Source organism: Camellia sinensis, chromosome 8 (assembly GCF_055761805.1).
Source record: "Camellia sinensis isolate YWXY chromosome 8, ASM5576180v1, whole genome shotgun sequence".
Classification (NCBI taxonomy): domain Eukaryota; kingdom Viridiplantae; phylum Streptophyta; class Magnoliopsida; order Ericales; family Theaceae; genus Camellia; species Camellia sinensis.
The window spans coordinates 11,450,215-11,466,803 of NC_138968.1; the positions used below are offsets into that span (position 1 = coordinate 11,450,215).

The following is a 16,589-nucleotide window of genomic DNA, read 5'->3' on the forward strand; positions in this document are numbered from 1 at the left end:
AAGCAAATTTAAGCGAGGGCTTTTGTTGCAGGTCGCTGATCCGTATTAGAAACGCTGGATGATTAATTATTATTTTTTAGTTAGATATGATGATTGCGCTAAATGTTTTTGCCAATTTACTGTGTAGAAGCAATTTCAACTTCTTATTTGTGAAGTATTAAACTAGAGTGATATATCATTTTAAATTGATTTATTAATTGAATTTCGTAGCACGTGTGGTACCGGAAAAATTATTGACCGTGCCTTCAGGCACGGGTTATCCCTAGTATATATATAAAGATAATAAAATATATTTGATGAGTTGTTAAATGTGATAATTGATAGTGGATGATGACGAGGAGTTGATACCTAGCGCTAGGAGGATGGTTAGAGGGTTATCCTTGGTTGTGGCCAATGGTGGTGGTTGGTGACTTCTGATGGTGGTTGAAAAATGAAGAAATTAAAAATTATTTTGATCTCGACAAAAAAAACGCCTTTTTAAGTTTTTAAAATAAAAATTGTTAGAGATTTTAAAAATTTTACTAATTTTTTTATTAAATGTTTTACATGGATGTGGGACTGATATGGGGTGAGTCCTACACCATGTGAGACATTTGGTAAAAATTTTAATAGAATTTTTAGGCCCTCTAACATTACTCTTTTAAAATTTTGAAATAATTTTTGAGTAATATTAGAGACTCTAAAAATTCTATCAAATATTTTATATGAGTGTAGGTCCTACACAATGTGGATCTCATATTTATATGAAATATTTGATAGAACTTTTGGTAAAATATTTTAAATCTCTAATATATTTGATAATTTTTATTTCAAAATATGTGATATTAAATGCAAAACAATCCCATAGTGATCGTAATGATGTTGTAGTCAACAAATCATAAATATCGTAATACTCAAAAGGTGAGGTTAATAATGTTCACTTAAATTTTTAAACAACTTTGAGATACTAATTTATTAAATGATAAGAAGAAGAAGAAGGAGGATAAATTATACTGACATTTTTTGAGATGTTTATTTAATAAAAGTCCCTTTTTGATATTTGAAAAATTACATTTATCTTCTTATCAGATTAAAATGATATATTTGTTCCTTAACTTTTATACATATAAAATAATAAAATAATATAAATATTTTGTTTATGTCGTTTCAAAAAAAATAATAATCATCTTCTTTGATTTAACTCTCACAAAATATTAAGTTTTTTTAAGTTTTTTTATTATTAATTTTTTAATATTTTAAGTAATTTTTTATTTCTATTTTTTAGATACACATAATCTATATGCTCAAAAAATATAATATTTTGTAATATAATGGTGAAAATAAAAATGAAAATTTTATATAAAATATCATAAAAATATTGTGATAGTGATATTGTTATAAATATAAATAATGTTTATGTGTATGTGTATTTTGTTTTAAAGTGAAAGGTCACCATTAAGCTATATGTGGATGATATGATTGTCAAGTCCAAATATCGAGAGGACCACTACACCTTGGAGAAATTCTTTCAGCGGATTAGAGAATAAAAATTGAGGTTGAACCTACAAAAATGCACTTTCGATGTAACAATAGGAAAAATATTGGGATTATTGATCACACAGAAAGGAATTGAGGTAGATCCTTTCAAAATCAAGGCCATCTTATAAATGCCATCATTAATGACTGAAAAGAAGGTGCGCGGCTTTCTGGGTAAAGTGCAATTCATAAGGCGGTTTATTTCAAAACTAACCTTAACTTGTGAACTACTATTTAGTCTCCTAAAGAAAGGAAAGAAATTTCAATGGGACGATCGCTGTCAGTTCGCTTTTGAACAAGTCAAGCAGTACCTGCAGAATCCGTGTAACAACCCCCATACTGTTTACTGATTAATGACTGCTTGATTACCGATAATCACCGATTACTGTTAAACGAAACGGATAATGACTGATAACTGACTGATAATTGAACTGATTAAAAGTACTGAACTGACTGACTGAAATTGGAAACCGAATTGATTGAGTATATGTTAGTTAAATTGCATTCTATCTGTTTGACTGTATGATTATCTGTTCATGCTTATATGTTTAAACTGCTAATTGAAGGCCTTATCGGCGGCCGAATCCGAAACCGATTAGTGTTCTATGACCCTCATAATTGATGTGATTTTATAGTACAATTATCTGAAAATTGATTAGGTATGATTAAATTAGATTAAATAAGCTAATTAAAGAGTTTGACGTAATTACACTTTTGCCATTGTTAGTGGGCCCTTATTATAACATGTTAGAGCCTTGGTATGCTTGAATCAAACATTTTGCTCAGCTCATTTCTTGCTTTTGCCGACTAGAGGGAGAGAGTTAAGGGAGAGAGTTAGATTTCACCTCTTTTGGCTTGGTTTTGCTTGGAAATTGAAGAAATTGTTGAAGTGATTGCATATTTGAGCTCCCTTCTTGAACTACAAGACTAAAGGTAGCTCCATTGTCTTCTTGTTCATGTTTGAGTTGATTCTTGCATGATTTATGTCATATTGAAGGAGTGTAGAGCCAAACATGGTTTAGATGTTGAATTGAAGCTTAATTGTTGCATGCATGTACATATATTGAAGTTTTGAGGTTGTAAGTCCATGTTTCCTCACATGCATGTCCATCTTTTGGTCATACTCCATGAATTCATCATGTTCTTGAGGAAATGAGTCCATTTGAACAAGCTTTGAAGGTTGAATTTGGTTTGAATCCATGCATGTTTGCATGTTTTTCATATTTTTGAAAATGGGTTTGAATGTGGTTTTAATTTACTCACCTTTAGGGCTTGAATTCATAAATTGAGCTTTGAAACTTGTTATACATTGAATTTAGTTATGTTTTCCAGAATTTGGGCCCAAGAGGTCGAGTTTGGAGTGGTAGAATGCTTGGTTTGAGCTTGGGAGGCAGATCTGGAAATTCCAGATTTGGCTTCCTCGCTCGAGCGAAGGATTCCCCGCTCGAGCGAGCACCTTTGTCCAGGGCTCCGCTCAAGCGACCATCGAGCGACCATCGCGCGTAAAATCACAGCATCCAGTATTTTTACTGTTTCGGCAGACCGCTCGAGCGAAGGATTACTCGCTCGAGCGAAGCCTTTGATTTTGGACTTACGCTCGAGCGGAGAAAGTCTCGCTCGAGCGAGGCTCCTATTTTCAGCAAAGTTTGCGAAATGTTTTCTAAGTGTATTTTTGCATCCTCATCCCATCCTAGGCATTCTTAGGCCTAGTTTAAGACATTTAGATGAGGATATCGTTGTAGAACACACCAAGGCAAATTAGGGATTAAGTTATGAGATTTCCCAACTGTGTAGCTTAGTGTGTTCAACCTGTTAACTGTGTAGGGTTGGCAACTGGGGAGACACGCTCTAGCATACTGTAGCCCAGAACTCTGTGAGTAACAATTGTGTAAAGATATGTTCAACTGATATCTTTTGAATACTGAACTGAACTGTTTACTGAACTGGTATTACTGAATGAATGTATGTCCTTTATTTTTGAACTGTACTGTGGCATCCTTAGTACCTACTGTTTACTGTTACTGTTACTGTTACAGAGATCTCTGTCGGTTCCCTCGTGGAACCACTACTGTTTACTGACTGATGGCCATCATTACTGTTCGGTCTTTTAAGACCTACTGTTACTGTTATGCTAATGGATGTACCACATATGACTGTTTACTGTACTGAACAACTGAAATACTGATTGAATTGAACTGTTTTCATTACCGTAAGGACATTCATTCTAAACCCCTTTACGCATTGTGTTATTCACTGGGCTTTAGCTCACTGCTCATATATATGTAGGTGTACAGGCACCAGACCGGAGCTAGGAGCGCGAGTTAGACTCCAGTTTTGTCAAGCCAGCCTATGTGCCTCACTGCGAGGTTCCGAGTTGCCATGCTATGGCTTGGGGGGGTTTTGTTTGTTTTTCCCCCGCCTGTCTTCATACTGTCTAACTGTTCTGTATAGACTGAATGTTTACTGTACTGTTATCAAGGGATTAGGTCCCTGTACTGTGTGACTGTAAATTCTGTATAGACTGTACTGTTTGTGTATGTATGAATGCATGAAAAACCTTTTTGGCATACAGACTGTCACAGCTCATTGGACATTGTTTAATTACTGTATTGGCTTCCGCCAGGCCCTGTACTCTGTTTTACTGTATTACTGTTAAGCAGGCCTTCGGTAATCTCGGATTACTGGCCGGTTACGGTGCTAAACCCATAGGGCCGGGTTTGGGTCGTGACAATCCGCCTGTGTTATCACCGCCAGAATTGGGAAAATCGTTGATTTTGTACCTGTCAGTGACAAACTCAACCATGGGTTGTATGTTAGCTCAGGAGTCAGAGGCCAAGGTGAAGAAGGCCATTTATTACTTGAGAAAGAAAATACTGGATTACGAGACCTGTTACAGTCCGTTCGAGAAATCTTATCTAGCCTTGGTGTGGGTTACCTAGAAGTTGAGGCATTACTTGTTAGCTCACTCTGTAATCCTGGTTTTGAGATTAGATCCCATCAAATATCTCTTTGAGAAACCAACGCTTACGGGTAGGCTAACCCGTTGGTTGCTTTTTCTCTCCGAATTTGATCTTAAAATTCTATATAAAATTTATATTTATAAATCATCATTCAATAAAAATATGTTCAAGTAAAATTTAATAATGGAAAGTTGTAACGTATAGTTATGATGATAGGAAGAACAAATAGTAGGGAAAAGGGCAAGATGGTGATTTAAAAAAATGTAGGGTATGACATCAGCAACCTAGGGCCTCGTTTGTTTTGGGGTGTAGAGGGTGGGATGGGATTATGATCGAGGTGGGACCCATTTAGTGTTGTGTTTGTTTGTAGAGCTAGGAAAAGGATTAGGATAGAGGAAGGGATTAAAATGGACGTTGGAAGGGGGATTGAGATGGAAAAAGTGGAGGTGGTATTAGAAAAATAGTGAGGGGGATTAAATTTTTTATTTTTTATTTTTTACATGTAGGGCATTTTTTTTAACATTAATGTTTATTTTTTGTATTTTTTTATATAAAAATAATTTAACAATTTCTACACTAACAACTATTATAAAAATAAACACAATTTTACTTAATCTCCTCACTATCAATTCTCTCACTAACAATACCCTCAGTATTAATCCCCTTACTATGAATTCCTTCAATTCTACCTCTGAAAACAAACGGGGATTTAGGAGACAACTTGTAATGAGATTACAAACCTCTGAAAGGAAAATGTAGGTTGTGTTTGGTAGAGTTTTGTAAATATGATTTGAAAGTATGAGTTGTATTTTGAGTTTGTGAGTTGTGGAATTATAATTTGAATGTAGAAAATTTGTTTAGTTATAGTTTTTGAATAGAGTGTTGAATTGAGTGTGGAATTAAGTTTTGAAAGTTTGATTTGACATGTGAAGTAAGAAAATTTGTTTGGTTATGCGTTTTGGAGAGAATTTTCAAAACTTAATTCAAATTGTTATAACTCATAACAAAACACACTACTTTCACACTATTGAAAATTCTGATCAACACTCATAACCAAACTCTTTTTAAAATTCAATTAAAAAAAATTATTATTAACAAAAAATAATATTAATCAATTTTTTAATTGAAAATACTACAAATGAAATAATTTTTTTCCAAAATAAATATTCAAAAAATTTAAATAATTTAAATAATCTAAAATATTTAATAAGTAAAAAATTAAAATAAATATTCAAAAAATTTAGATCGTAAAAATTTAAATAATTTAAATATTCAAAAAATTTAAATAATTTAAAATGTTAATATTTTAAATTTAAAAACAACTCTACATTCAAACCGTAACCAAACACATAAAACAAAACTCAATTAAGAAATTATTTTTAAAACTCATAACCAAACACATAACTTAAAACTCCATACTACTTTCACAACTCTACACTCAAATCGTAACCAAATACATAAAAAAAAATTAAAATATTTAAAAATATTTTTATAAAATAGAGTTTGAATTTTTTTTTATAAAATATTTTAAAATTAAATCGTAATATTTTGAAATTAAAATATTTAAAAATATTAAAAAAATTAAAAAAATCGTAACATATTTAAATATTAAAATATTGGGCAAATTACAAACACCCTCCTCGAAGTTTGGTGAAAATATAGATTCCCCTGAGGTTTGAGAAATTACATCCTGCCCCCTGAGGTTTATATTTCCATAACAAATTACCCCCTGAGGTTTTTATTTTCATACAAATTCTTCCCTAATTTCTCCTAATTTGTTATGAAAATTTGACCCTCATGAGACAATTTGTAATTTCTCAAACCTCAGGAGAGAATCTGTATTTTCACCAAACCTCGAGGGGGGTGTTTGTAATTTGCCCTAAAATATTTAAAATCTTAACAAAATTAAAATGTTTTTAAAATATATAAATATTTAAAAAATTAAAATATTGATTTGAATTGAGTTTTGAAAAGGATTTTGAATTATGTGTTTGGTTATGAGTTTTGAAAAGTAATGATTATGTTTTGAATTGAGTTTTGATAAACAGGTATAGAATTATGATTTAAAAGCTTAAAACAAACAACACACTCAAATCAATGGGTGAAACTATAATTTGAGAAGCTTACCAAACGAAGTCGTAATTTTCAAATATGAGAAAGAGTTTTGTATTAAATAGAAACTTAAGGGGTGTTAGAGTATCCCTGTCAGTTCCCTTAAATCATTCCCTTACATATTTTAAGGGGTTGGAGATCCCTGATACCACCCTATTAGCTCCCTTATAAGTCACCCTAAACTAATATTTGTTACAGTGACTCTCTATTTGTAGGGAGTCACTGTAACTCCCTCATATCTGACAGTAGTCGTCCACCTGGATGTCCCAGATGAGTAATTTGGGCAAAACTTGCTTCGCTGGTCGTCCATCCGGATGTCCGGCAGATCAACCTCCCAGACATCCGGTCGGTGGACCACCCATTTTTTCTCCTCGACTGAGTTGCAGAGAACCCCATGAATAAGCTATGTATACATCATATATGTTTTTACATTATATACTTTTCATTGCAATGATGTGTCTACACTGTTTACTTTCCTTTGTGATTGGTTTAGACCCCATTGATGTTAGCTACAATGAAGATTTCCTGCATTGAAAGGCTGATTCAAGCCGAGTAATGAACACCAACCCCAGTTAAGAAGATGTTTAGTGAAAGAATATTTTAATAATATTTTAAGGAAAGAATAGGAAAAGAATAGAAAGTTTGTTCGGAGATGTAAATAAAAAAGTGATTTCGAAAATAAGAAATGAATTTTTTAATAGTATTTTGAAGTAAAATATAAGGTTACTTATGGTGATGCTCTTAGTGTAGTTTTCCCTAATAATAAAAATCTTTAATAACTTTCATTTAAATTTGAAGTCAAATTATCAATTAGGAATTTCAAAAAAATTTAAAATTTGAGATATTTTAAAAAAATTAACTAAAAATAAAATGAATTATATTAAAAAAATAACAGTGCTGTGGACTCCCAATGGGAGGACTCCCAGCACCCCACCTCCACCTTCACGTGGGAGCTGTAAGAATAAGATTGAAAAAAAATAAAAATAAAAAATTTAAACCAATCAAAAAACAATAGGGTGGTGGGATCACCCCCACTGGACGAGGCATTTTCCATAAAAAAAAAGTTATAGAATAATACTTGAGAGCTCGAAAATGAGCCTCCCTAATCCTCCTAATGCCCAAAACGACGTCGTTTTGGGCATTAGGCTTTTTTTTTTTTTTTTCTTTCTTTTGCCATTTTTGTTTGATTGCAGGGAAGGAGGAGGAGAGGGAGAGGGAGAGGGAGAGGGAGAGAAAGAGGTCGCCGTCGTCTCCGATCCGTCGCCGATCGCCATGCCTCTGCTCGTCGCCTCTGCCATCTCCGATCGCCACGTCCCCCGCCCATTTTTTAGGCCCCCTACAGTCCCCCTCCCCCTCCTCCTCCTCCTTCTCCTCCTCTCTCCGTCTTCTTCTTCCTTCTGCTGAAAAAAAAAAACCCCTCCGTCTTCTTCTTCCTTCTGCTGAAAAAAAATAAAAATAAATAAAATTCAAGACATTCGGAAGAGCTCAGATTCGACCTTCCTAACACGATCCAAAGTTATAATACCCAACTCCTGCGTACTACTTTTTGTTTTTTTTGGAGGGTGTAAAACTTTCAAAACTTCCTCTATTTTAAAAAATGTACGGTACTAATAGTTTAATGTGTTACATTAATACTTTTTATGCACAAAACCAACTCTATAAAAACGAAAAAAAATATTTTCTGGATTTTTAGCCATTCGCCCCCTTCTCGTTCCTCTCTCTCTCTCTCTCTCTCTCTCCTAGGGTTTCTGAGCGGCGCTCTTACTCTTCTCAATCGGAGACTGTAAACTCTCTCCAAAGTCGTCATTAATAGAATTCGAGACTCAGGTAATTTCGTAATCACCTTTCCAAACCCTCCTCTATTTTCCTCAATTTGAATCTGATTAGGGTCGCGTATGTTGATTTCTATGTTCGATCTGTTTTTCATCGATTCGATTTGCTCTGGGCCGCCTTAATTGGTCTCAGGTTCTTCAAATTTTGTATCTTTTGTTTTACCCAGAAGAAAAAAATATTGGGTCATCAATGATCGGTATTGAAATGTGTTTAAATACTTTCACTTTGATATAGTTTGTTTGTTAATCTGTGAAATGTTATTAGATCGGCTGTTTTTGCGGAAATTTGAACTGTTCAAGTTCTGATGGATTGGTTTGGTTTAGTAAAATTAGGGTTTTGAATGGATCGTTACTCAAAAGTCCTATTGTTCTTGTTGTATTAGTTGATTTAACGTGTGTTAAGCTTTCATTTGTTATCTTAATGTACCTTTTACCGTTGATACAGCTATAACTTTGATAAATTTTATTTAATGATCTGTGAAATGTCATTAGATCGGCAGTTGGCACTGGTAATTTTGTGTAAATTTGAACTGTTTAAGTTCTGATGGGTTGGTTATTCAGAGATTTGGTGTAGTAAAATTAGGGTTTTGAATCGTTTTGAGTTCCTACTGAAAACCCCCATTGTTCTGGTGGTAATAGTTAAGTTAATCTGTGTTAATCTTCCATTTGTTCACTATATGTACTTCTCACCGTTGATCAGTGGCGGACGCAGAAAATATAAATAGAGGGGCCCAACTTATATACATTTAAAATTGACAATAATTTTTTAATTGGTTTATTATTAATGAAAATATCATAGATAAGTTATATTAAGGGATTCACTTATTATGATTTTTTTTAAATGCACACTTTCATTAAATCCGCAACCAAAAGAGAAATAAAATCCAATTTAGTCTCCGTTAAAAACACACCAATTTGAATTCGGAAATAAAATTTCAAATAAATATTAAGATAGAGACATATAAAATAGAATGCATGAAAGGATAATTATATAAGTTTCTTTTTGACATTATACAAAATAAAAAGAAATAAAAGACAAATGTTGTGATGTGCAACACATCACATGATAAACCAAATAAAATAAATAATATGATCATAAACCTTTTTGTGCTATGTGAGATTAGTTGTATGGAGATTGGCTATTCACGGATCAAATCGGATCGGATCGGATCGGATTTGTCATTGACCCATCACCCGACCCGACTCAAACGGGCTAGTACTTTTTCCGACCGATTTCGACTGTTCTATAGTTCGAAACCGATTTAATTGGTCAAGTTTCGGTCAGAAACATCTACTAACCTTTTCCCTTTCTTCGAACCTTCATCTATATACATATATCTATACACACACAGATACAGATACAGATATAAGAAAGTGGAGAGGGAAAAAAATGAAAGAGAACCATTTTGTAGCAATAGCATAAACATTCCATTAATTTCCAAACCCTCATCTATTGATATAAATCTCAAAATCAAATATACAATCAACTCACAGATATACTGATTCAAACACAACTCTCGCACACTTGATCTAAGAGAGTAAGTTGAAACTAGGGCTTCTGAAACCAAGAGAGTTGAAACTTGGCTTATGAAATTGAGAGAGAGAGAGAGAGAGAGAGAGAGAGATTTGAAACTTGTGCTTTGAACTTCGCCAATCATCATCGTCATCACTGCGTTGATGAGATTAGGGATTTGGATTTTGATGAGTATGTCTGATTTGAGATTGAGGGATGTTTAGAGATGAAATGAAGGGGTTCAAAGAGAGAGGTTGAGAGAGGGGGGGAAGTAGGTAAGACGGAGAAGACGGAAGGATGAGAGAAATATTTTTTTTTCTTTGAGAGAGAGAGAGAGAGTAAATGACTAGGAAATTGAAAATATGACATAGAGATGAAATGGGGAATTGAAGGGACAGGTGAGAGTGAGAAGACAAAAGGGTGAGAGAGAGAGAGAGGGTATTTTTTTTCCTTTGAGGGAGAGAGAGAGAGAGTTAATGATGAGAAACTGAAAATCTGACATGGAGATGAAATGGGAAATAGAGGAGGCTGTCTTGGGAAGATAAAATAATCAAACCTGTGCATATATATTATACTTAATAAAATCGGTAAGATGACCCACAAATTAGATGGGGTTGTCTTGGGAAGCAAAGAAACAGTTTTGTACACGCTTTTGTATATAATATATATATATATATATATAATTCAGTTGGTTTGGTTTGAATGGGTTTTTAAAAATTAAATCCGATATCTGCCCGAAACCCAAAAATATTCACAAAAACAAACTGTGGCCAAGCGCTGGGATAGTCAAAACCGCCCGCACTGTGTTTAGATCGGGCAGGTCAGGTCAGACTTGTCAGGTGATTCAGTTCTTTGTACGCTCCTAGAGATTGGATACTAATATAAAAATATATTATGAGGCCACCTTTTTATTGGTGATGGACACTTAGTATTTTTTTGGCCAATAATGCTACAATGACCACATTTTGTTATTATGTTTTGTTTACTATTTCATGTGGTAGCACTACATTGGTATCAAGCATGAATGGTGAGACCCATTTAACTAATACAGTTTTGATAAGCAAATTATGGTTATGGTTCAAAAATTAAAATAGTTATTTTAGCATTATTTTTTTTTTCGTGTATCTGAAATGGTATTGAAATTTGAGTAATACTACAAAGACTACCATCAATCTTTACTATTATTTTACTATTTGATGTGTTAATTTAATTGTCAATTTACCTTAGAGATATACATTTGCGTCAATCTAGTTGTCAATATTCATTTGATATATATTAGTGATGAGACCCATTACACTAATATTGTTTTAACAATTAAAATTTTAAGCATAATAGAATAAAAAAAACATGGTAAACTATAACATTATTGTTGGAATTTTATAAATATAGTGTAAATTGTGGGAATCAATTTCCGATTCTAGTTCAAGTCTGCAGAAACTTGTTTTGGAATAAACCTCGTTATCTTGCAGGGGCCATGGCCACCCCCAGCCCCCCCTTCTGTGTGCATTGCCGTTGATACCGCTGTGCACTTTGCAGTGTTTTGTGGCTTTACTCAAATAATGGGGAAACATGTTAGATTTGTTTGCTATTTGCTATCTGTTCAGATCTGTAACAATTTGGTGTCACTGACTTGTGATTTTGTTAATGTATTAATTTACTGTTTTTCTCTTTCTAAACATAAACATGTTTAAAGGGGAAGAACAGTGCTTGATTTCTTGGGTCCATTGATGTTGTTGTTTGAGTCTTTCTGTTCTCAATTGTGAGTTAGTTATTGTTTGTTCCATTTTATTTTGCTAACTCATTGTGTTCCACTCAGGTTGCATGCCCCTGTATGATTTTGTGTCCCCATTTCATAAGCTTTCTGTAAAATATATTTGGGATTGGATTGTATGTTGTGGGCAACTTCCTCTGGATTTGTATCATTGTATGTGTTTAATAAATTTACAAACATGTGATACTCTCAGATACAGCATGGCAATGGAAGTCACCCAGGTTCTTTTGAATGCACAATCGGTGGATGGAGCTGTCCGGAAGCATGCAGAAGAAAGTTTGAAACAGTTTCAGGAGCAAAATCTTCCAGGTTTCCTGTTATCTCTTTCGGGAGAGCTTGCTAACAACGAGAAGCCTGTAGATAGTCGTAAATTAGCTGGTTTGGTCCTTAAGAATGCCTTAGATGCTAAGGAACAACATAGAAAGTTAGAGCTTGTTCAAAGATGGTTGTCATTAGACGTGGCTGTAAGGAGCCAGATTAAGGCATGCCTTCTGCAGACCCTTTCTTCTCCTGTGTCTGATGCTCGGTCAACTGCATCACAAGTCATTGCTAAGGTAGCAGGCATTGAGTTGCCACAGAAGCAGTGGCCTGAACTAATAGGTTCACTCTTGTCAAACATCCACCAGCTTCCGGTTCATGTCAAGCAAGCCACTTTAGAAACTCTGGGGTACTTGTGTGAAGAAGTTTCTCCAGATATTGTAGATCAAGATCAAGTAAATAAAATACTTACAGCTGTGGTTCAGGGTATGAGTGCATCGGAAGGGAACAATGACGTTAGGCTTGCTGCTACCCAAGCATTATATAATGCTCTGAGCTTCGCCCAGGCAAATTTTAGCAATGATATGGAACGTGATTATATCATGCGAGTTGTATGTGAGACTACACTATCCCCAGAAGTGAAGATTCGGCAGGCAGCTTTTGAGTGTTTGGTCTCAATTTCTTCAACTTATTACGAGAAATTAGCTCATTACATACAGGACATCTTTAACATCACAGCAAAGGCGGTGAGGGAAGATGAGGAACCTGTGGCTCTTCAAGCTATTGAATTCTGGAGCTCAGTCTGTGATGAGGAGATAGATATATTAGAAGAATATGGGGGTGACTTCACTGGGGACTCTGACATTCCCTGCTTTTATTTCATCAAGCAAGCGCTCCCTGCTCTTGTTCCTATGCTGTTGGAGACACTTCTTAAGCAGGAGGAGGATCAGGATCAGGATGAAGGGGTTTGGAATCTTGCCATGGCTGGTGGCACGTGCTTGGGTTTGGTGGCAAGAACTGTCGGAGATGATATTGTCCCACTTGTAATTCCATTCATTGAGGAGAACATAACCAAACCTGATTGGAGGCAAAGGGAGGCAGCCACTTATGCATTTGGTTCCATCTTGGAGGGTCCGTCACCTGACAAATTAGTACCTATTGTTAATGTTGCTCTAAATTTCATGCTCACTGCTTTAACAAATGATCCAAATAGCCATGTCAAGGACACAACGGCTTGGACCCTTGGAAGAATATTTGAATTCCTACATGGTTCGACTATGGAGACGCCCATAATTACTCAAGCGAACTGTCAACAGATTGTCACTGTTCTGCTTCAGAGCATGAAGGATGGCCCAAATGTTGCTGAGAAGGCCTGCGGTGCTCTCTATTTCCTCGCTCAAGGTTATGAGGATGTGGGTTCTAACTCTCCCCTAACTCCTCATTTCCAGGAAATTGTTCAGTCTCTTCTCACTGTTACTCACAGGGAAGACGCTGGGGAATCACGATTAATAACTGCTGCATATGAGACCTTGAATGAAGTGGTGCGGTGTTCAACTGATGAAACAGTGCCCATGGTGTTGCAACTAGTTCCCGTCATCATGATGGAGCTTCACCAGACTCTCGAATCACAAAAGCTTTCATCTGATGAGAGGGAGAAGCAGAATGAGTTACAAGGGCTTCTTTGTGGGTGCTTACAAGTTATTATTCAGAAGCTAGGGTCATTAGAGCCAATTAAGTTTACGTTCATGCAGTTTGCTGATCAGATCATGAATCTTTTCCTTAGGGTTTTTGCTTGTAGAAGTGCCACTGTGCATGAGGAAGCAATGCTTGCCATTGGAGCCCTTGCATACGCAACTGGTCCAGACTTCGTGAAATACATGCCGGAATTTTACAAATATTTGGAAATGGGTCTCCAGAATTTTGAGGAGTACCAAGTCTGTGCCGTGACCGTTGGTGTGGTGGGTGATATATGCAGGGCATTGGAGGATAAGGTTTTGCCTTACTGTGATGGAATTATGACCCAGCTTCTTAAAGACTTATCAAGCAACCAGTTGCACCGATCTGTGAAGCCTCCCATTTTTTCATGCTTTGGTGACATAGCCCTGGCTGTAGGAGAAAATTTCGAGAAATACTTGATGTACGCCATGCCAATGCTTCAGAGTGCAGCAGAGTTGTCTGCCCACACATCAGGTGCCGATGATGAAATGGCAGAGTACACAAATCTTCTGAGAAATGGGATTTTGGAGGCATATTCTGGTATTTTTCAAGGCTTCAAAAATTCTCCGAAAACTCAGCTGTTGATTCCTTATGCACCTCACATCCTTCAGTTCCTGGATAGCATCTACATGGAGAAAGACATGTGAGTTCTTAGTTTCATTCTTGTAGTTGCAATAATACTTGTTTAGATTTATTTATTCTAATTTCCGTCTTATCTATCTTGTACTCTCAGGGATGATGTGGTGATGAAAACTGCCATTGGGGTCCTCGGAGATTTAGCAGATACCTTGGGAAGTAATGCTGGTTCCTTGATTCAGCAATCTTTGTCAAGCAAAGACTTTTTAAACGAATGCTTGTCGTCGGAGGACCATTTGATTAAAGAATCTGCCGAATGGGCCAAGTTGGCAATTACCCGTGCAATTTCAGTTTGATGCTACTGCGACTTGGTCGGTATATACTTTTCCTTTTTACAAGTCCCTGCATATGCATATGGTTGTGTCGAGTCAGGGTCCATGAGTTGCATGTTCACCGCGTCATCACAGGTCATCATCGCCATTGTCAGACAACAGAGAAGTAACTGATCTTCAAGTTGTCACTAACTTCTGCATCAGCACCATGAGTTCACTAACTTTTGCATCGGCACCGTGGGTTCGGGTTTCCATTTATCAGAGAGGTGGAAGTGGGGCGGTGACAGGTCCTCGGAAATGGGTTTGAGTCCTCCACCGTGAAGTAAACCATGTATCTGTATTGGAGGATTGGGGGGTTGTTTGGCAGGTGTTGTTTTGATATGCTGAATAGAGATAACTTGAGCTGCTTGGTCATTATTCTTCATTGGTGGTTGTTATTGTTGAGATGCCATCTTGAGAGAAATACCCCATAACCACCTTGGTGATGCCGTCTTCTCCATGAGATGTAATGTTTTTGTTTGTGTTTTTGTTTTTGTTTTTGTTTTTTTGGGTCAGCAAGGTTACATAGTGTATTGTAATTTACTTGTTTGCATATTCATTTGTGAGATTGCACCTTACCTTTTGAGACGATGAAGCCATACTCGTTGAAACAAATTTTTTTTGGGTTAAGAAATTACTGTTTCAAGTAGATTGATTCCGACAGTTGAAGCTGCTAATTTGATCAGACATACAATCTAGAATTGTGGAGTAGACGGGTATGGTAAAATATAGTATGATGTGTGTGCGTGTTTTTTGTGACTGGGTATCTGGTACAGTTTGTGTACATCTCGACTGATCCGATGATTTTAAAATTAATGACTGGGCAAACCTCAATGACTTTTTGGTGTGATTCAAATTTGAGATCTTGAATCCTATCTTGCTCCGCTAATTTCTTGGGGTTTATGATGTGTGTTACATTCAGAATGTTGGTTTGAATGTGGTTCAACTTGAATCCCTGGGTAGATTCAATATCACTTTGTAACTTTAAACTTTTAGTTTGTTTCATTTGTGCACCTTCCGTTTAAAATTCACTGCATTGATCTTATTCTTCTTTTGCTCCATTGTGCTTTTTGGGTCTGTTTGGTCCCTGTATTATAGGATTGGATTGTTAATCCAGCAATTTGCATATTCTTGCGTTTGAATGGCACATATGATGACTGACTTAGTAATATGTATGATTTTTAATTTCCTAAAATCATGAGATATTCAATACCATATATTGTAAATATTAATAATTTCATACATATTTATCTTACTAATTGAGTTGGACAGTCAATCTAATGGTTCATTTCATGAATTATTAATTCTATCACTATTACTCTAACTAATCAAACAGGTCTTGAGGTATAAAAAAAAGGTAAATTACACTAACATCTTCTGAGATTTGATCCGATTATATAATAGAAATTATATTCTCATCCTTGTAGTTAATAATTTTATTTCACAAACCCTCCACTTGTATAAAAAGTAACAACTCCTAATAGAAAAATAAAGGAAATTAAATTCAAAAAAAATAAAAATAAAGCAAAGGAAGGGAAAAAAAGAAAGAAAGAAGTAAAGCAAGAAAAGAGAGATTGTATGAATTTAATGACTTTTTGATACTAATGTTAATTCTGTCTAAATAATTATAATGATAGGAGATCAATGTAATTTTTTAAATGTTAGAAGGTGATATGTATTAAATTCAAATCTCAGGAAGGTGTAAGTGTAATTTATCCTAAAAAAAAATGAGGAACATGAGTCAGTTTTAAAATGTTTTTCATTGAACTTGAAACTTTCTTTTTAGCTTTTCATTGAACTTAAACTTTCTTTTAATTTCTGCATTATTTTCAGAACATTTTTTTTATAAATTTTAATATTAACTTGTTAGCATTTGTTATAAAAATTAAAAAAAAATAATCAAACGAAACAGTAAAATTTGAAAATAAAGTTTAAGATTTTAAACTTGAGTCATTTTAAGAGATC

At 35.0% G+C, this 16,589-nt stretch overlaps 1 protein-coding gene across 2 annotated transcripts; it reads left to right on the forward strand.

Moving 5' to 3' along the window:
* Positions 1–8,130: 8,130 nt before the first annotated feature.
* LOC114299057 (importin subunit beta-1) lies at positions 8,131–15,273 on the forward strand. Of its 2 annotated transcripts, none has more exons than XM_028243725.2 (3): positions 8,131–8,414; positions 11,897–14,320; positions 14,411–15,273. In XM_028243725.2, exons 2-3 carry the CDS (start codon positions 11,904–11,906, stop codon positions 14,607–14,609), a joined length of 2,616 nt encoding a protein of 871 aa, XP_028099526.1. In that variant the 5' UTR covers positions 8,131–8,414; positions 11,897–11,903; the 3' UTR covers positions 14,610–15,273. The 2 variants fall into 2 exon arrangements, with proteins under 2 accessions (XP_028099526.1, XP_082738190.1); XM_082882064.1 differs by having other exon boundaries at positions 8,234–8,414; positions 11,749–14,320.
* The last annotated feature ends 1,316 nt before the right edge of the window (positions 15,274–16,589 follow it).